The sequence below is a fragment of the Peromyscus maniculatus genome, chromosome 4, assembly GCF_049852395.1.
Source record: "Peromyscus maniculatus bairdii isolate BWxNUB_F1_BW_parent chromosome 4, HU_Pman_BW_mat_3.1, whole genome shotgun sequence".
Taxonomy (NCBI): domain Eukaryota; kingdom Metazoa; phylum Chordata; class Mammalia; order Rodentia; family Cricetidae; genus Peromyscus; species Peromyscus maniculatus.
In genome coordinates this window covers 129774597-129790855 of record NC_134855.1, presented here as the reverse complement: position 1 = coordinate 129790855, position 16259 = coordinate 129774597, and the positions used below count along the sequence as shown (strand labels likewise).

The 16259-nt window shown below is 52.9% G+C and overlaps 1 protein-coding gene across 10 annotated transcripts; it reads left to right on the top strand.

The window, feature by feature from the left end:
- The first annotated feature begins 4563 nt into the window (after positions 1–4563).
- On the top strand, positions 4564–16054 carry Fam110a (family with sequence similarity 110 member A). 10 transcript variants are annotated; one of them, XM_042276473.2, is made up of 3 exons: positions 12032–12167; positions 13015–13165; positions 14528–16054. In XM_042276473.2, the coding sequence occupies exons 2-3, from the start codon at positions 13062–13064 to the stop codon at positions 15492–15494; spliced, it is 1071 nt and encodes a 356-aa protein (XP_042132407.1). In that variant the 5' UTR covers positions 12032–12167; positions 13015–13061; the 3' UTR covers positions 15495–16054. The 10 variants fall into 10 exon arrangements, with proteins under 10 accessions (XP_006985572.1, XP_076426963.1, XP_006985573.2 ...); XM_042276472.2 differs by having other exon boundaries at positions 12038–12167; positions 12994–13165; XM_006985510.4 differs by lacking the exons at positions 12032–12167; positions 13015–13165 and adding an exon at positions 4564–4780.
- The last annotated feature ends 205 nt before the right edge of the window (positions 16055–16259 follow it).

Sequence of the window (16259 nt, the reverse complement as noted above, 5' to 3'; positions counted from 1 at the left end):
AGATCTCCTGGAACTGGAGTTACAGACTGTGAGCCCCTGTGTGGCCACTGGGAGTTGAACCTGGGTCCTTTAGAAGAGCAGGTAGTGCTTGTAACCACTTAGCCATCTCTTCAGCCCCAGGAATCTTGTTCTTATTGCCCTCAGATCTTTTATCCTTCCCCTTGTTTCTGGAGCTGTATTCCCAGAACCTCAACATCTACCCCTATGGGTTATGGGGATGTCAGGGAGAATCCTCATTTCTCCCTATTCTGGTCCTGCGTGGACTTACTCAACAGCCCTGCACTGGAACTTCCCATTTTCAGAGTGACCTTATGACTGCCACTCTAGTCACATTGTCCCCAGCACCCCCCCCCCCCCCCCCCCCCCGCTCCCCAAACCTCCAACCACCAAGGCGGTACTTTACAGTCCAAGCCTCCTTCCTGCCTTGGTTCGTACATGAAGCAGCCTGGTTGCCGTGGTGCTCTCTGTGGGCCTGTCTCCAAATTGCTGATCTACTTTTGATTTTTAGGTTTCTGTTAGTTCTGGAGCCGAGAGTGTCTCCACACCCAGGGCCACTGCCAAGAGGCAGCAGGATGAACCTCCCAGTATGGGAATCAGTCCACAAGACCCTTGACCATGGAGAGAGCCCTCACAGTGGACACCAGGTTGTAAGAAATGGACCTGGCATCTCAAGAAAATGACCTCGTGATCCAAAGTATTTTGGCAAGACAGAAAGTTTTACCTCTGGGGAATGGGGCACTGCTCTTGCCCAGTGATGCAGATATGCCAGCAAGCATGCCCACTGTGGGTCCACTGGGTCTTTATTGCCAACAAAGAGGGTTCTCGTGCCTCTCCCAGTGTTCAGAGCTTGGCCTCATGCTCTTTTGTGACTGACTCATATGGAACAGAACAGTTTCTAGGCAGAAATGAAACTTGAGAACAACTATTTTGATTTCAAGAAGTGCTGATTTTGGAGGAATTTGAATTTCTGCCATGTGGCTTCTTTACAACTTTTTAAATGGAGTTTTGTCTAATTTAACCTTTAGATGGAAAAGACAGTGCAGTTTGTTTACATTTCCCATGAGCAGTTGGAAGCCCTGGATCTATCTTTGTAGCATACAGCATCCCCTGACTGTCCTCCCAACTGAGTATTAGCCAGGCCTGACCCTGATTAGCTTCCAAGACCAGATGAAATTGGCATGTTGGGTGTTAACATAGCCTTAGGCTTCCCTGTGCCTTGCTGACAGAAGTCTCTTCTGAATTGCTTGATGTATTATTAACCCTCCTCTGCCTGTCTTGGGCATAAACACAGCAAGCGCTCCACCCATCAATGACTCGATGTCAGCAGCTGGAATGCAACAGAGGCCAGCTGCAAAGAGACCAGTGCAGATATAAACATTAACTGAGAACTACAATTAATTCAAGGTATTTTATTCTAGCACCTTAAACAATTTTTTCTTGAGCTGGGGAGATCCCTCAGAGGGCAAGGATGCTCACAGTGTGAGCGTGAGTAGCTGATTTCAAATCTCCAGAACTCACATAAGCTATGTGTGACTATATACCTGTGACCCCAGGCTGTGGCAGGGCAGAGAACGGAGACTCAATGGCACTTCCTGGCCACCAGCTGAGCCCCAGTTTCAATAAGAGAACGAGATGGAGAGGGCCAGTGAGAAAACCAGACTTAGACCTGAGCCTGAGAGCCAGACCTAGATCCCTGGAACCTACAAGGTGGAAGAGAACTGATTTTCACAAGTTGTCTTCTGCCCTCCACATGTGCGTGGTGGCATGTGCTCATGCACACACTCATGTGTGCACACTCATGTAAACAAATGTAAAAACACAAATTAAAAATAAAAGAGAATTAAATGAGAGGCAGAGTTAGGAGTTTAGAGTTATCTTTGAGTTTGAGGCTAGCCTGGTCTACATAGCAAGCTCCTGGACTATGGACTACATAGAGAGCCCCTGTCAGAGAGAGAGAGAGAGAGAGAGAGAGAGAGAGAGAGAGAGAAGTAGAGCAGGACATCCAAATTTCGCTTCTGGTCTGTGTACACATATGGGTGTATGCACTAAACACACATGTATGAATTCACCACACAGATATACACACAAACAAAAGTTTAAAAATAAATTTCCTCTGACAGTTCAAGAGTTGGAAATTTGTAAAATTCACAAAAGCATAACTAAGAAATTAAGTTAGAGTTACTGCTAGGAAGCACCCTCCCTGCAAACTAGCTTTCACAGCACCAGAAGAAGGTGCAGTATAGGCTGCCGGAAGAGAAAAGACATCCGTAGTCTTACCCAGACATGAATCCCCTGAGCTACAACAGTGACCTGCATGGTGTGGGTGTGGTAGTGGTACAAATGCTATGGGGGTAGCCAACAGCTTTCTGGTTGGATTGAAGGCCTGCTCCACAGAAGGGTACGCATGCCTGGCATTGCAAAACTGGCCCAAAACCCATGGCTGGCGAGCTCACCAGCCCCAGGGTGAACCTACTGCTATTATTTTGTTAAATGAACATACTAGCAAACTGCCCTCTAAATTCGTATCTCTATACCCATTAAAATCAGCGAAGCCTTCAGGCCTCATCAGGGAAGCTTCTTTGTGTAGTGGATGGCGGTAGAAATTCACAGCCAGCTGAAGGGCAGAGAGGAGGTGTCTGTGGAGTGTTCAAGCACAAACGTGAGGTCTGTGTAAATCAAGGAAGAGGGGGCAGAAAGACTGTAAGAGGGTGGAAAGGCTTCTTCTGGACACTACAGGATCACTGCGCTTGTGAACGCACAGCAGCTGGGTTGCCTGCACCAGATCGAACCAGTTAATAGTTCAGCACAGAGCAGGGAGGGGCTTAGGAGGCCCCACCCCCAGCTGAGGAGCTTTTGATAGTTGATGGCTTCTGGGGGAAGAAAAATCAGTTTTTTTTTTTTAAAAGGCTGCAGTCCTTGGTGGTTTAATCATGGTCCAGTGTATAGTGTGTAGACCTACACCCATGAATAGATAGATGGGCAGCAGATTGGACTTGGTGGGTCATAAAAAAACAAAAGGAAAGGAAGGAGAGATGAGGATGGATGGAAGAGGAGTTGGGGGAGGAGAGTGGGGTAAGATCAAAATACATTGTATGTATGTATGTGTGTATGTATGTGTGTATGTATGTATGTATGTGTGTATGTATGTATGTATGTATGCATGTATGTATTTATGTATGTATGTGTGTATGTATGTATGTATGTATGTATTTATGTATGTATGTGTGTGTATGTATGTGTGTGTGTATGTATGTGTGTATGTATGTGTGTATGTATGTATGTATGTATGTGTGTATGTATGTATGTATGTGTATATGTGTGTATGTATGTGTGTATGTATGTATTTATGTGTGTGTGTATGACATTCTCAAAGAATGAATACAAGCATCATATTTCAATGTAAAAGAGAAGTTAGCTGCTGTTACTGTAAATAGGATATGTTTATTGTATGAATAGTATGGTTATGTATTTACTATCTATTTGTGCTGTAAGGAGTGCTTTGAAACATATGTTTAAAACACAACACAATGGGGCTGGAGAGATGGCTCAGTGGTCAGGAGCACTGGCTGCTCTTCCAGAGGACCTGGGTTCAATTCCCAGCACCCACATGGCTGCTCATAACTGTCTGTAACTCCAGTTCCAGGGGACCCCAACGTCATCATACAGACATACATGCAGGCAAGACGCCAATGCATATAAAATTAAAAATAAATAAATTAAAAAGCCCTGCAACACTTCCTTAGCATTTCTTCATTATTTTTAAATGTTATTTAATTATATCATTTAAGTTACTGCACAATATTCCTAACCAGAAAGTGGAGATAATTGAAGGTCGGTACCTCAGTTATGTCATGAGTACTGACAAGAATTATGTAGAAAGCTCAATTTAGCTTCTTCCCAGAATGGATATTATAACTATAATTGACCTGATTTTGATAAGCATTGTGGGAACTACTGGTTTGCATGTTTGAAAACTAACTGAACTACCATTGCAGTAGGGGAATGGAGAGGGAGAGGGGCTCATGGGAAATCACACAGAGAGGTAGCTGCAGAGTTGGGAGTAGGGCCCAGCTTGGTGGCTGGGCAAGTAATACCAACTGGTCGGGAGGCTGAGGCAGGGGGATAACAAATTTGAGGGTCAGCCTGGGCAACTCCGTGAGACCCTGTCTCCAAAGAAAAAAGTGTAAAGAGAGGCCAGCCTGGGCTAGTTATATGTCAAGGCCCTTCCAAAAAAAAAGAAAGAAAGAAAGAAAAAGAAAAGAAAGAAAATGTTGGGACTAGGGCCTGTGCAAAACCAAACAAATCTGGGACTAGCAACTCCTGCAGCTGGGGATCGCGGAAATCCCAGCTGGAAGAGGAGGAGACGAGAGGGAACGCATTGGCCGCCAGGGGCCGGGGCAGTCGGAAGGACGAGCGGCCAGCTGGGCTCCTGGCGGCCACCGTGGGCCCGTGCCACCCCCCCCTCCCCCCGCCCCACCATCTGCCGCTCCTGAGGTTGCCTGGCAACTCGGGTGGCGCGCCGTTCGAACGGAAGCGATGGGCCAATCAGGAAGTCCGGGGCGAACCATTGCGGCGACGGGGACGGCGCGCTCACTTCCCTTTCCTCCGGGCTCTGGGGACCTTCGCCCAGCAGGATCGTGGGACAGCCACGGCCTCCCTCTCGGGAGAGCTCGCCACTCTCAACACGCGACAGCCGCCTCAGAGCTGCTGGGACCCAGCGCTCCAGCTGTCAGCCTCGGCAGCCCGAGAGAAGCGGGGACCCTCCAGACACTGGCTGCCGGTAAGCACGGGGGTGACGGGGGGCCACGGGAGTCCACGCACCATCCCAGGCAAGCGTTCCAGCACAGAGGGCCGACGGAGGGTTCAGGTCTAGTGTCCAGCCCAGGGGTCCCGCGGAGGGTCCAGGCTGTTCCCCTGTCCCACCCTGCAGCCTCCACTCCAGGCAGATCTGCCTTGAGAGGTTCAGAGTGCCCCTGCTGGTCACTCTCCGGGGCTTATTGGGAGGCTGTGGCTCAGGGGATCCCAGGGTTAGGCTACCTCTGCCCTACCTGTCCTAGGAGTTCCTCTTTAGGACATATGGCCTTTCCTTCCCCAGGGACTCATTTGGCAACTTTTCTGCCTAAATGGTCCGGAAATCCCAGTCAGTGCTGCCCTCTGAGAGGGCCCCCCTGGGGGCAGGCTAGATTCCGGAGGACAGCAGATCCAGAGGCCCTAAGTCATGTGGGTCCCTTGGAAGTCTGCTCCTGTGAGGTGTGTGTGTGTGTGTGTGTGTGTGTGTGTGTGTGTGTGTGTGTGTGTGTGTGTGTGTTGGGGGTGGTGTGGTGTGTGTATGTGTGTGTATTGGGTGTTGGGGGTGGGTGGGTCAGCCTCTAAGCCAGAGTTGCTAGTCACTGGACTTTAGAGTCGGGTGCTGGGTCTGGCCCTCCCAAGTGGAGCGTCTAATTTAGGGTGAACTGTGCCCCCTCCTCAGGTTGCTGTTGTTGGCCTCTTTTCATAGGTGGGGAAACTGAGGTTCTGAGAAGGTGAGCCCATTGCTCAAAGTCACAGATTTAACTATGCAGGAGTCTTCCAGTCCTGGACACAGGGAAGAGCCGGATTTGATGGAGAATCTCTTCTGAGCGGAACAGCTCATCCCCCAAACCTCATTCTCACTCTGGGGGGCGGAGGAGTCTGCGATTGCCTGTCTGTTTTTCCTCGCGTCGTCCCCGCCCCCCACTTCCCCTCAGGGTCTTGTGTGGCCCAAGCTGGCCTCAATCTTACTGTGTATACGAGGCTGGTCTTGAACCCATCACCCTGAATCTGTCTCCTCTGATGACAAGCACGCGTCACCGCTGCACCAGTTTTAGGCCATTTTTAGGATGGAACCCAGGGCTTGGTGTGCGCTAAGCGAACACTCTGCCAGCTGAGCTCACACTCCTGCCTCATTTGTTCTTACTGCCTCGTCTGGCTTCCTGCGGCCCGTGTGCCTTGTTTTTCCCGGCGGCGTCTTATTGGGCAGTTTATTCTCTTCCCCACTGGACTTGCGTCAGGCAAGTGAGATGCTTAACAGGGGAGCAGCAACATGTCAGGGTGCCTGAAACTTCCAGAATCAAGATGATCAAAGCCAACATCTGTTGGCCATTTGCTGTGTGCTGTGCTGGGGGTGGAGCGGGGTAGGGTGGTGTGAGCTCTGGCAGACTCTGGCAAGCATAGGCATCCTGATATGAGTACCACCCCGACCCCCATCCCCCCATCCAGCTACCTCATTTTTAGGCAGAATGACAGACGCTGTAATGCTGCCGTGGCTTGAAGCAAGCAGGAACTGGACAGATGCATATAGTGGGCATCAGTAGGGGGGCTGATGGGAAATAATCAGAAACTCCTTAGGTACTGATGTGGCACCCAGAGGAGCGTGGGTTACTGAGCAAAGGGACTGGGTGAAAATGACACCCATATCATGACGTGCTTTGCAGTCCCAAGCTTCGGCCGGCCGTGGGTCAGCTAATGGAGAAGCCACTAAGACGACATCGTGATTACATCTACAGAAAGTTATGAGGTCACGGCTCTGCCTGTGACTTGTCACTGGCTGTGTGACTTTGGGCACGGTTCTTCACATTCTGAGCTGGGATAAAACACTGAGTGTGTGAGCTCAGGCCTAGACAGGGCACTGTAGGACAGGAAGTGGGTGTGGCCACAGGTCTAACTCAGGCCTCACCTTCCCAGCCTCTCCCCTTCCCTCCTCCGTTGTAAATCTGCCTTTGCTCCCATTTTGTCAGGGTGCAAACTGAGTCCCCAAAGTTTGAATTAGTGGAGGAGCATATATGAAGGGGGATGTGTCCGTCCGTGTAGACGCTCACTGCCCTAGGCATCCACACCCACGCCCCTCCCATGGTGGCCCACTCATAACTCCCTCCCTGAGGTTCGTGCAGAGCTACTCTGAGCAAGGCTGACTCCTAGACAGGTCAGGGCACGATCCTGGAGAAAACTCCAGAAATAGCTTGGAACCTGGCCTGCCCTGGAGAATGCCCAGTCGGGTGTCTCTGACCTGGACAGCTGGCTGGCTCTTCTCCATTGCCTGGAGCCTTCTTGATCCTCCTCTGCAACAGCCAAAGGCCTCTCTGTCTACCGAGCCTAAGCCAGGTTTCCTTTGAAAGGGCGGAGAAGCAGATGGGGTGGTGCAGAATGTCATAAAACCCATCAGCCCTAGAAATCCACCTTCTACTGGGAAGACAGATACAAGGGGGAAGAGTGGACACCCTGCTGCTTGGGCTCAGACCACTTGCCTCGTGCTGAGTGCTCTAGCAGTCTGAGCTGTGGTTTCCCCCACTCTAGGAAGTGAGGGGCTCACTGCTTTTATTCCATGAATTGCTACAGCAGGCGTATGAAAGTCAGAGGACACATAGTCAGTTCTTGCCTTCCACTGTGGGGTCGGGGGATTGAACCCAGATCGCCAGGCTTGTACGGCAAGCACTTTTACCCCAAGCCTTCTTTCTGGGCTCATCTTAACCACTTTGAAGTGTATAAAAACTCCATACCCAATACTCAGTCATTTCCCACCCTCAAACTCAGCCTGGCAACCACACTCTGTTGCTAGTGTTTCGACTAGCTTTATACACAGAAGCGTGCAGTATCTGCCCCGCTGCATTCAGCTTATTGCACGTAGCCTGATGTCTTCAAGTTCCATTCATGTAGTGCGTCAGTGCCCTTCCCTCTGAAAGGCTGGATAATCTGTTGGACGTGGATTTTATGTTTCCTGACCCATTCATTCATTCATTGATGGGCACTTGGGTTGCGCCCACCTTTTTGACTGTGGTGACTAATGCTGCTGGGGATTTAGTGGGAGGGATTGTGCTGGCGTGCACACTCCAGATCCTTTAAGATGAGTGTTTGCAAGTGTGATTTCTAGGAGCTGCTCTGCTCATTTACTGCTTAAACCTGTAAGGAGCTGTCTGTCATGTTGTGGTTTTCACTATCAGTTGTACACAGGGTTCTAAAGCCACACATCCTGCCCAACACTTAATATCTTTTTATTTTTTATTTATTATTATTATTATTATTTTGTTTTTTCAAGACATGGTTTCTCTGTGTTTTTAATTTTTTAATTTATTTTTCTATTATCAGCTTGGCACAGTACAAATTCTTATCCTAATAGTGAAATGTTTCACTAAAGCTTGCCCAGTGATTGGGTAAAACCAAAACTTACTATAAGCCACAGTCATCCTAGGGTCCCCCCTGCTATGTAGCCTCCCTGGTTCTGGGGGTTGCAGTCTGATTGTCCTTTGCTTTATATCTAGTATCCACTTATGAGTGAGTACATACCATTACTGTCTTTCTGGGTTTGGGTTACCTCACTCAGGATGATATTTTCTAGTTCCATCCATTTGCCTGCAAATTTCATGCTGTCATTGTTTTTCTCTGCTGAGTAGTACTCCATTGTGTATTTGTACCACATTTTCTTAATCCATTCTTCAGTTGATGGGCATCTAGGTTGTTTCCAGGTTCTGGCTATTACAAATAGTGCTGCTATGAACATAACACTTAATATCTTAATAGTGTGTGTTTTGGATAGGACCTGTTCTAACACTGTGTGTTGCTGTGATTTTGATTGGCATTTCTTTAATGGTCCAGAGATGTGGAGCCTATTTCTTTACATCCATTGTCTTTCTAGATAGCTTTTTCGTATGTGTATGTGGTGGGGACAGCTAGGCTGGCTTTGAACTCACGACCCTCCTGCCTCAACCTCCTGAGTGCCACCATGGCCAGCTTCCTTTCCTTCTCTGAGTGACTGGACTTTTAGCTGTCACCACACTGCCGCTCTTGTCCTTGCAGCATGGTGGTGGAGGCCTCCCCCAGAGCTGGGCCTTGGAAAGTCTGCATCTCTGTCCTCACAGCTTTCACTTTGATGGCAATGTTGTGCCTTGGGCCTGTTTTATAGTGGGGGAAACTGAGGTATGGAGAAGTTCCCTGCAGTGGAGGTGTGGGTGGGGTGAGCCAGAGCCCTGGAGATTCTGACTCTGCATCTTTGGAGGAAGAACAAGGCTTGGCTGGAAGTGGCCAAGCTGGACCAGGGTGATGGGGGGCTGGTGGAGGAGTGAGTGTGGGGGGGGCAGTAGTAACGTGGTGGCCTAGGGGAGACTTGGCACTCAGGGATCCTGGTCCCCCCCACCCCCGGCCAGTTAATTATTAATTACAAGGGGGAGTGACCAGTGTGTCAGCTGATCACCAAGATCTTGTCAAAAGCTCCTCTGAGGGAGGTGTGCTAGGGATGTGGGTGTTTCTACCCTCCTTCCTTTCCATGTCCTTCCCTTCCTCCTCTTCTCCCTCCCCTCCTTCTCTTTCCTTCCTTTGGAAATTGTAGTGTGATTGACACACAGAAAAAAGCTGTGTGTGTTTGATGAGTATGGCTTGATGCTGGCCCGGGCCTTCTTCTGCCTCTTGGTCAGCGAGGAAAAGGCAACAGGGTGGTGGGCTCAGCCCAGCAGACGGCTAGGAAACAAATGAGAAGTGAGTGAGCGCCGGGAACGGCAAGATCAGCAAAGGTGCTTTAAGGGGAGCAAAAGGTGCATGGAGGCCCACGAGGCTCTCAGGGGAGAGGACATTTGAATGCGGCTTGAAGATCGTGAGGGAAGAGGTTCGGGACAGAGAGCAGCTGGTGCCAAGGCCCTGGGGTGGGAAAGACCTTTGTAGAGGATTAACCTGGAGGGTTTTGTGGTTGGTCCAGGAATGACAGTGTGGATGAGGTGGTAAAGTTGGGCAAAGACGAGGGCCACGAAGGAGGCCGGAATTTATCCCTGGGAGTGCATAAGGGTCAAGCAGAGGAGGAGTAAAGTGTGAATCTGCTAGGAAAACACAGCCGTTATCATCTCACGTTATAGTTGAGGAAGCTGCAGCCCCAAACACAGCCTGGATGTGTTTCCACAGGTGGCAGATGCTTATGGAGCCCAGGCAAGGTGGTGGAGGGGTCTTATGGAATTTCCCAGGAGGCACAGTCCGTCTCTTGTCTCTCTCTCCCTACTAGATCCAAGTCTGGGTTCAAATCCTGGTTCTGTCATTTGCTGACTGTGTGATCTCAGGCAGGTAGCTTCACTTCTCTGTGCCTTAGTTTTCCCATCTGTAGAATGGACACAGTAGCAGTATCTACCTCACAGATAGGTATAAGAATGGAATAAGTTTACATAATTTGGGCTAGGCATGGCAGTGCATCAATGTAATCCCTGAAGGATGGCTGAGGCAGGAGGATAGAGAGTTCCAGACTGATCTGGACTATCCTGCAAGACCCTGTTTAAAACAAACACCCGTCCTCCTCCTCCTCCTCCTCCTCCTCCTCCTCCTCCTCCTCCTCCTCCACCACCACCACCACCACCAAAAAGCGTCAAACAGTGTCTGCTGCCAAAGAAATATGCAGGAATGACCAGGGCTTCTCCTTGACAAGTGGTCTGTCTTTGTAGTTTCCACTGTTAGTGCCCAAGGCCAGCTGTAAGCCTGTTACTTTGTTATCACAGCCAGGCCAGGCAGTGAGCTGGCAGGCCACAGTGGGCGACTTGTCCCCCCGTCTTGTAATATTCAGGGCTAGAGGGGGCTTCAACGTTCAGAGGGAAGGAAAGTGGACAGGAACCATTTCCTGTCTCCTCCTGCCCCCTCCCAGCCCTGGCCCAGCCTCCACCTGGGTACAGGAGTGCTTTGCCAGGGCTGGGGTCTGAGGTCTGGTGGGCATCTCCTTCCCATGGACCTCACAATACCCTGGAGAGTGACAGAAGCCTTGGACTGGCAGAGGGGACAGGTGGAGCCCTCCCAGGGTTTCCCCCTCGGAGGGTTGCAGCCTCCTCTGTGAAATATGGGTTTCAGATGGCCCCCCCTCCTGGTGGTCCTGCTGTTCAAGGGTTAAATGGGCCATGTCACGCCACTCTACTGTGGCTGTCCCTCTTGATCCTTCAAGCTGGCACAAGGCTGTAGCCAGCAACCTCAAGCCTTGAGCGCTCACAATAGGCTCTCTCCCAAGGTCCCACTCTTCTCATTCATGGGACTGAGGCCCAGCCACCCGCTGGCACACAGGAGGAAAGGGTGGCATTAAGGAGTGGTGGGAGGGAAAGTGCCCAGGTTGGACTCCCCCTGTTGATTTTGGGCAAGTGACTCAGCCTGGACTGTCTGGGGTTTCTATTAGTCAACTTGGATGACAATGGAGTTGCCTCATAGGAAGGCTGCCCGGACCGCACTGATGCTCACTGCGCCCCGTTTAATCACGGAAAGATTAAATGTTCAGGAAGAGCACTTTCCCGTGCCTGGCCGTGAACGTCAACTAGAATCCCGCGCAGCTCTGCCTGACGTGCTGCCGGCTGTGCAGGCTCCAGCTCGGAGAAGAGCCCGGCGGGGTGAGCCTTGGGGCGCGGCTCCGGCCAGGTTCCCGCACGCGGCTGTCAGTCAACCATTGCGGTCGCTGCCGGTCCCTTCTTCCCTCTCCTGGAACACTCCGGGCCGGCGGGTTCGCCTGCCAGGCCCCGGAAGTTGCGCAAACGCCGGCTACCTGAGCCAGGTGGGCGGGAGGCGCGCAGGCTGCTGGCAGGAGGCGGCTTGCGCGGCCAGGTATGTTGCGGCGCTGGGCAGCGGGGAGCGCAGCAGGGGTTATGCCTTCAGTCCCCGCGTTCGACACAGACGTGGGCCACCTTCTGCTCAGAGAGGGACAGCAGAGCATGCGGGGCACACAGCTTTGGCTCGCTTCAAGGCTTGCCGCCCGAATCTGCAGGATCTCCTCCAAATGAGGAAGAGCCGAAACCAAACTGGGGCCTTGCTGGCGTCCTGATCCATTCTTTGGGAGCCTGAAGGGAGGGACGAAGTTGGGCTATGGCCCTGGAATAATGACCAGAAAGGCTCAAGGTTGGTGCATTTAGGGCCGTTTGCGGCAGCATTTGAAAGCCCATGGTGAGAAGAGTCCCCAGAGGAGACGTTAAATCCCACTTGGCGACCCGGACCTAGGCTTCCTCTTGGAGGGGCCCCTGTGACGTGAGTTGGTGCCGGTCTGCTGGCTCATTGTGATCAGCCCGTACCAGATGTCCCCTTTGTCCCTGCTGGGGCCTAGATTAGCCCTTTTGGATCGGGCTTAGAGACCCTCGGAGGGGGCGGGTCTGCTCCCTCCACAGTCAGAGCCTCAGTATATGACAAGCCTGGTTTATGGAGCGCTGCCCATTTCCCAGGTGCTGCGAACCCGTTTGATCTTTCCAGCGGTGACCTGAAGGCGCAGGGAGGTGTATTTTTAACTGCCTTTAGCAGATAAGGGAAGCAGTCTGTTAAGAGCCGCCTCTTGTGCAAGGTGTATGGCAGCGGCTGGTGGGAGAGTGGGGACCCGGGTGGTTCCCAGGCCAGGCTTGGGAACACGCATCTGTCCCATCTTTATCTAGGCTTAGGTGGTGGGTATAGAAGCAAGGTGGTTGGTGGTGGTGGGCGGGGGCGGGGGAGAGGAGGGAGCTTCTGCCCTGGCCCTGCTCCTCTGACCTCCTTCCTCTTTCCTAGGTAATGTTTGGGAGGGAACTGCCTCAGCCACCACCAACGGGTTGGACTGGTTTGGGTGGCAGAGCAGATGTGGGGGTGAGGGAGGTGGGGCAGAGTCTGGCTTCCTAGACAAGGCTCTGTAGCAGCTCTGCTGGCCAGACCTTCCCTGCCCAAGGTCACCTGGGGGGGGGGGTCTCCTTGCATGGAACCAGCCTTCCTTTCCTGCCTACCTGGCCTTTGAGCTTTGGGAGCAGCCCTCTCCCCAGCCCCCACACCACCGATGTGCTCACGTTTCCATGGGGACTGGGGAAGGCACACGGAGGTGCAGATATACCTGCAGACATGCTATGCTTGTCCAGTACACGCAGTCTTTAGAAATGGTGATGGAATTTGCTCACAGTTAAAAATCTAGAGAGCACCTGCCCCTCTGGATTGCCAGGCCTGGGAACACTACGCCCCTTCCTTACCTTGGACCCACCTGCCTGCAGTGGAGCGGGGGGGCCTCTAGTTCACTGGTGTGCTGGTTCTCAGCTGACCCCCTAGGCATTTCAGTTCAGGACACACTTGTGGAATATCTAGCATGTATTGAGAGCCACGACATGAAGCCGAAACACAGTAAAAAAAGCAGCCGAAATTTCTGCCCTCGTGGAGCTGTTATTTTAGGGAGTAGGGGACAGCAAAGAATGAAAGACCTATACCTACAGTAAGTTATATGGCACCCATGAAAATAATGAGAAAAGAAGCAGTGTGTGTGTGTGTGTGTGTGTGTGTGTGTGAAGTGGTGCAGGGCAAATGTGCTCAAATTGCCTTTTAAATCTCCTCTGGGATCCAGGGAAGCCCCTTCTCAGAGTCTCAGTTTTCCCCGCTACGAAATGGTGACAGTGGCCTCCAGGCTGTGGGAGGCGGTAGAAGAGTATGTGGCTTTGGGTGTCTGGCTGGCGGTGGGGAATCCCTGTCCTGGGACATCTGGATGTCCCGGTGAGGCTTTCACGGTGTTTGGGCATGCTCTGTGCCAGTGCTGTCTGTTAGGAGTCACCTGCCACCTGCAGCCATGGAGCACTTGACGCATGGCTGCTGTGATCAGGAGCTAGTGGTGCTGGGTGACCTGACATGCCAGTGTCAGCAGCCCCCAGGCTAAGCCCCCTCCTCCTCTTTCCAGACAAGAAGGTTTGACGTTGCTGCATATCTGAGGGGCTTGAGTGGTGGGGGAGAGCTGTGGCACTTTCCGATGCCTGCGATGATCTGACATCTGACTGTTGGACAGCCATGGGGACACTGGAGCACCCAGGCATGGTCCTTACAGCCCAGGAGCACTGTCATGGTGGTTGGTCAGCGTCATAGCTCTGGGGAGGGCTGTGACCTTGACAGTTCCTAGCAATAAGCATAGCTTGGGGCTGGTGCTTACTCCTGTCTGCGTGCCTTGATCTCTGTGGGCTTGGCCTTGGAGCCATATCCTGGAAGCTACCCTAGTCTGGGCTCCACTAGGGTGGAGGTGTGGGGTTTCTTTCTGCTCCTCCCCTGCAGCCTCTGCTTTTGTGCCCTTTGTGGGCCTGGCATGTCCAGGCAGGTGGTTGGCACTGTGCAGCTTCCTGCCTGGGCTGGTTGTGGGATGCTGGTGGTATCTGGCTCCTCTGGGCAGTTCAGGTGGGATGTGGATGGCGGTCCTTCAATCCCAACTAACCCATCGCTAGTATCCCTATCTTGAGAGCAAGCGAAGGCTTAAGCAAGTTCATTGCCTCCCTGAGCTTCAGTTTCCCCAACCTTAAATGGAGCTGTTGAGAGGACCCTGGGGCTGAGCCTGGAGCCTGGAGCCTGCTTTGCTGTCTTTAAAGTGGACCTGACTTCTCAACCTCTTTCCTCCCTCCCTCAGCTGGGCGGGTCCCCGCCCATTATTGGAGGGAAAGGGTGTGGGTGGGGTCACAGGCCTTCGCGTAGTACATTCTGTCTGATGATTGGCTCTTCGCGAGAAAGGGGCGTGTCCTTTACCTTATAATAGCGCAGGCTTCGCGACCAGGCGAGCCTTTGTCTAAACGTGCTCAGCCCGTCTTTTTTTCCTTGCTTGCAGCCGAGCCCGGCTTCCAGCTGCCAACTTTGTGCCTTTATCTGTCTCCTCGCCTCTGCCCTCGGGGTATGTAACCGCCATGCCTGTGGACACGCTGAGCCCTGCAGCGCCCGCCGCCCCTGTCCTCCCTTTTCGCCTGCGAACCAAGGTCCCCAGCTACCTGCTACCAAGGCCAGCGGATGGGGGAGCCCGGAAGCTGAGTGCTGTGGAACGCCTGGAGGCTGACAAGGCCAAGTACGTCAAGAGTCTCCATGTGGCCAACACCCGCCAGGAGCCTGTGCAGCCTCCGCTAGCCCGGCAGCCCCTCTTCAGCCCTGGTTCTCGCGGGCCAGTGCTCACACCCAGCCGCCGAGCCCTGCCCTGTCCTGGCCGCCGGCCCCAACTGGACCTCGACATCCTTAGCAGTCTCATCAACCTGTGTGACAGTCCTGTGTCCTCAGCTGAGGCCAGCCGAACGCCTGGACGGGCAGAAGGATCTACCCACAAGGTCCCACCAGCCACCCCTCCTCGTCCTCCACCTAGTACGGTTGCCGTGCGCCGAGTGGATGTTCGTCCACTGCCTGCTTCACCTGCTCGGCCCTGTCCATCGCCTGGTACCACTGCCACCTCCAGCCCCGGCCGGCCCCCTGGTCTGCAACGCTCCAAGTCGGACCTGAGCGAGCGCTTTTCCAGGGCAGCAGCCGACCTCGAGCGCTTTTTTAACTTCTGTGGCCTGGATCCAGAGGAAGCGCGAGGATTGGGGGTGGCCCACCTAGCAAGGGCCAGCTCGGACATCGTATCTCTAGCCGGGCCAAGTGCTGGACCCTGCAGCTCTGAAGGCGGCTGCTCGCACCGCAGCTCTGCTACCGTGGAGGAGCGAGTCCTGGAGCGTGTCCCCTACGGGGTGTCTGTGATTGAGCGCAATGCCCGTGTGATCAAGTGGCTGTATGGGTTGCGGCAGGCACGTGACCCTCCGGCTACCGAGGGCTAGGTCTCCTGGACTCGGCCTTCCCGGAAGGACATTGTCAAAGAGGCACCTTGTCCTTTCTTGTATCCATTGGCTGCCTTCCGGCAGACCAGACGCAGCTCCCTTGGGTGAACTTGGTGTAGAGGCCAAGACTTAGTCCTAGACCAGCATCCTCTGGCAAGCAAGGACTGACCTACAGAGGCTTGCTGTAGCCCTTGGCCTCCCCCACCCCTAACAAGGTTTGTGACACAGTGTGCTTCTGCCTGGTTCCTCTGGTGAGGCTGGATTTGGGGTGCTTGCCCTCCACTGAGTTGGGAGCCGAGTGCTTGGCCAAGCCGACTGTCACCCCGAAGCTCCATTTCCTCCTTCCTTCTCTGTCCTCTGCTGACTTCCTCTTCCTTACCGAATGGGCCCTGGCTTCCTGGGAACTCACTCTGGGGAGGAGGCTGAGAGGATGGGATCTGTCCACTGCTCTTCCTGGTCTTTGGCAGTTGGCCTGGGTGGGTGAACTATAGAAGGGACTGGTTAGGAGCCTGCCGCTCAGACTTCTCTTTGGTTAATAAACACAAATGTTTGTTTCTCAAGGTCTGAGGCTTCAGACTCTTCTCTGTTCACAGTGGAAGGAGTGTGAGAGGTCTTGGGACAGGGCCTTCAAAATGTAATGATTGTTGCCCCCAAGATCTGGTACGCAGGAGGTCAGCGGCTCACCTCTGTCAGCGTAGGAAGGCCTCACCTGAGACTTACCCTGCAGACGCCTCCACAGGTGACTCCACAGGAGATGGCCAGTGC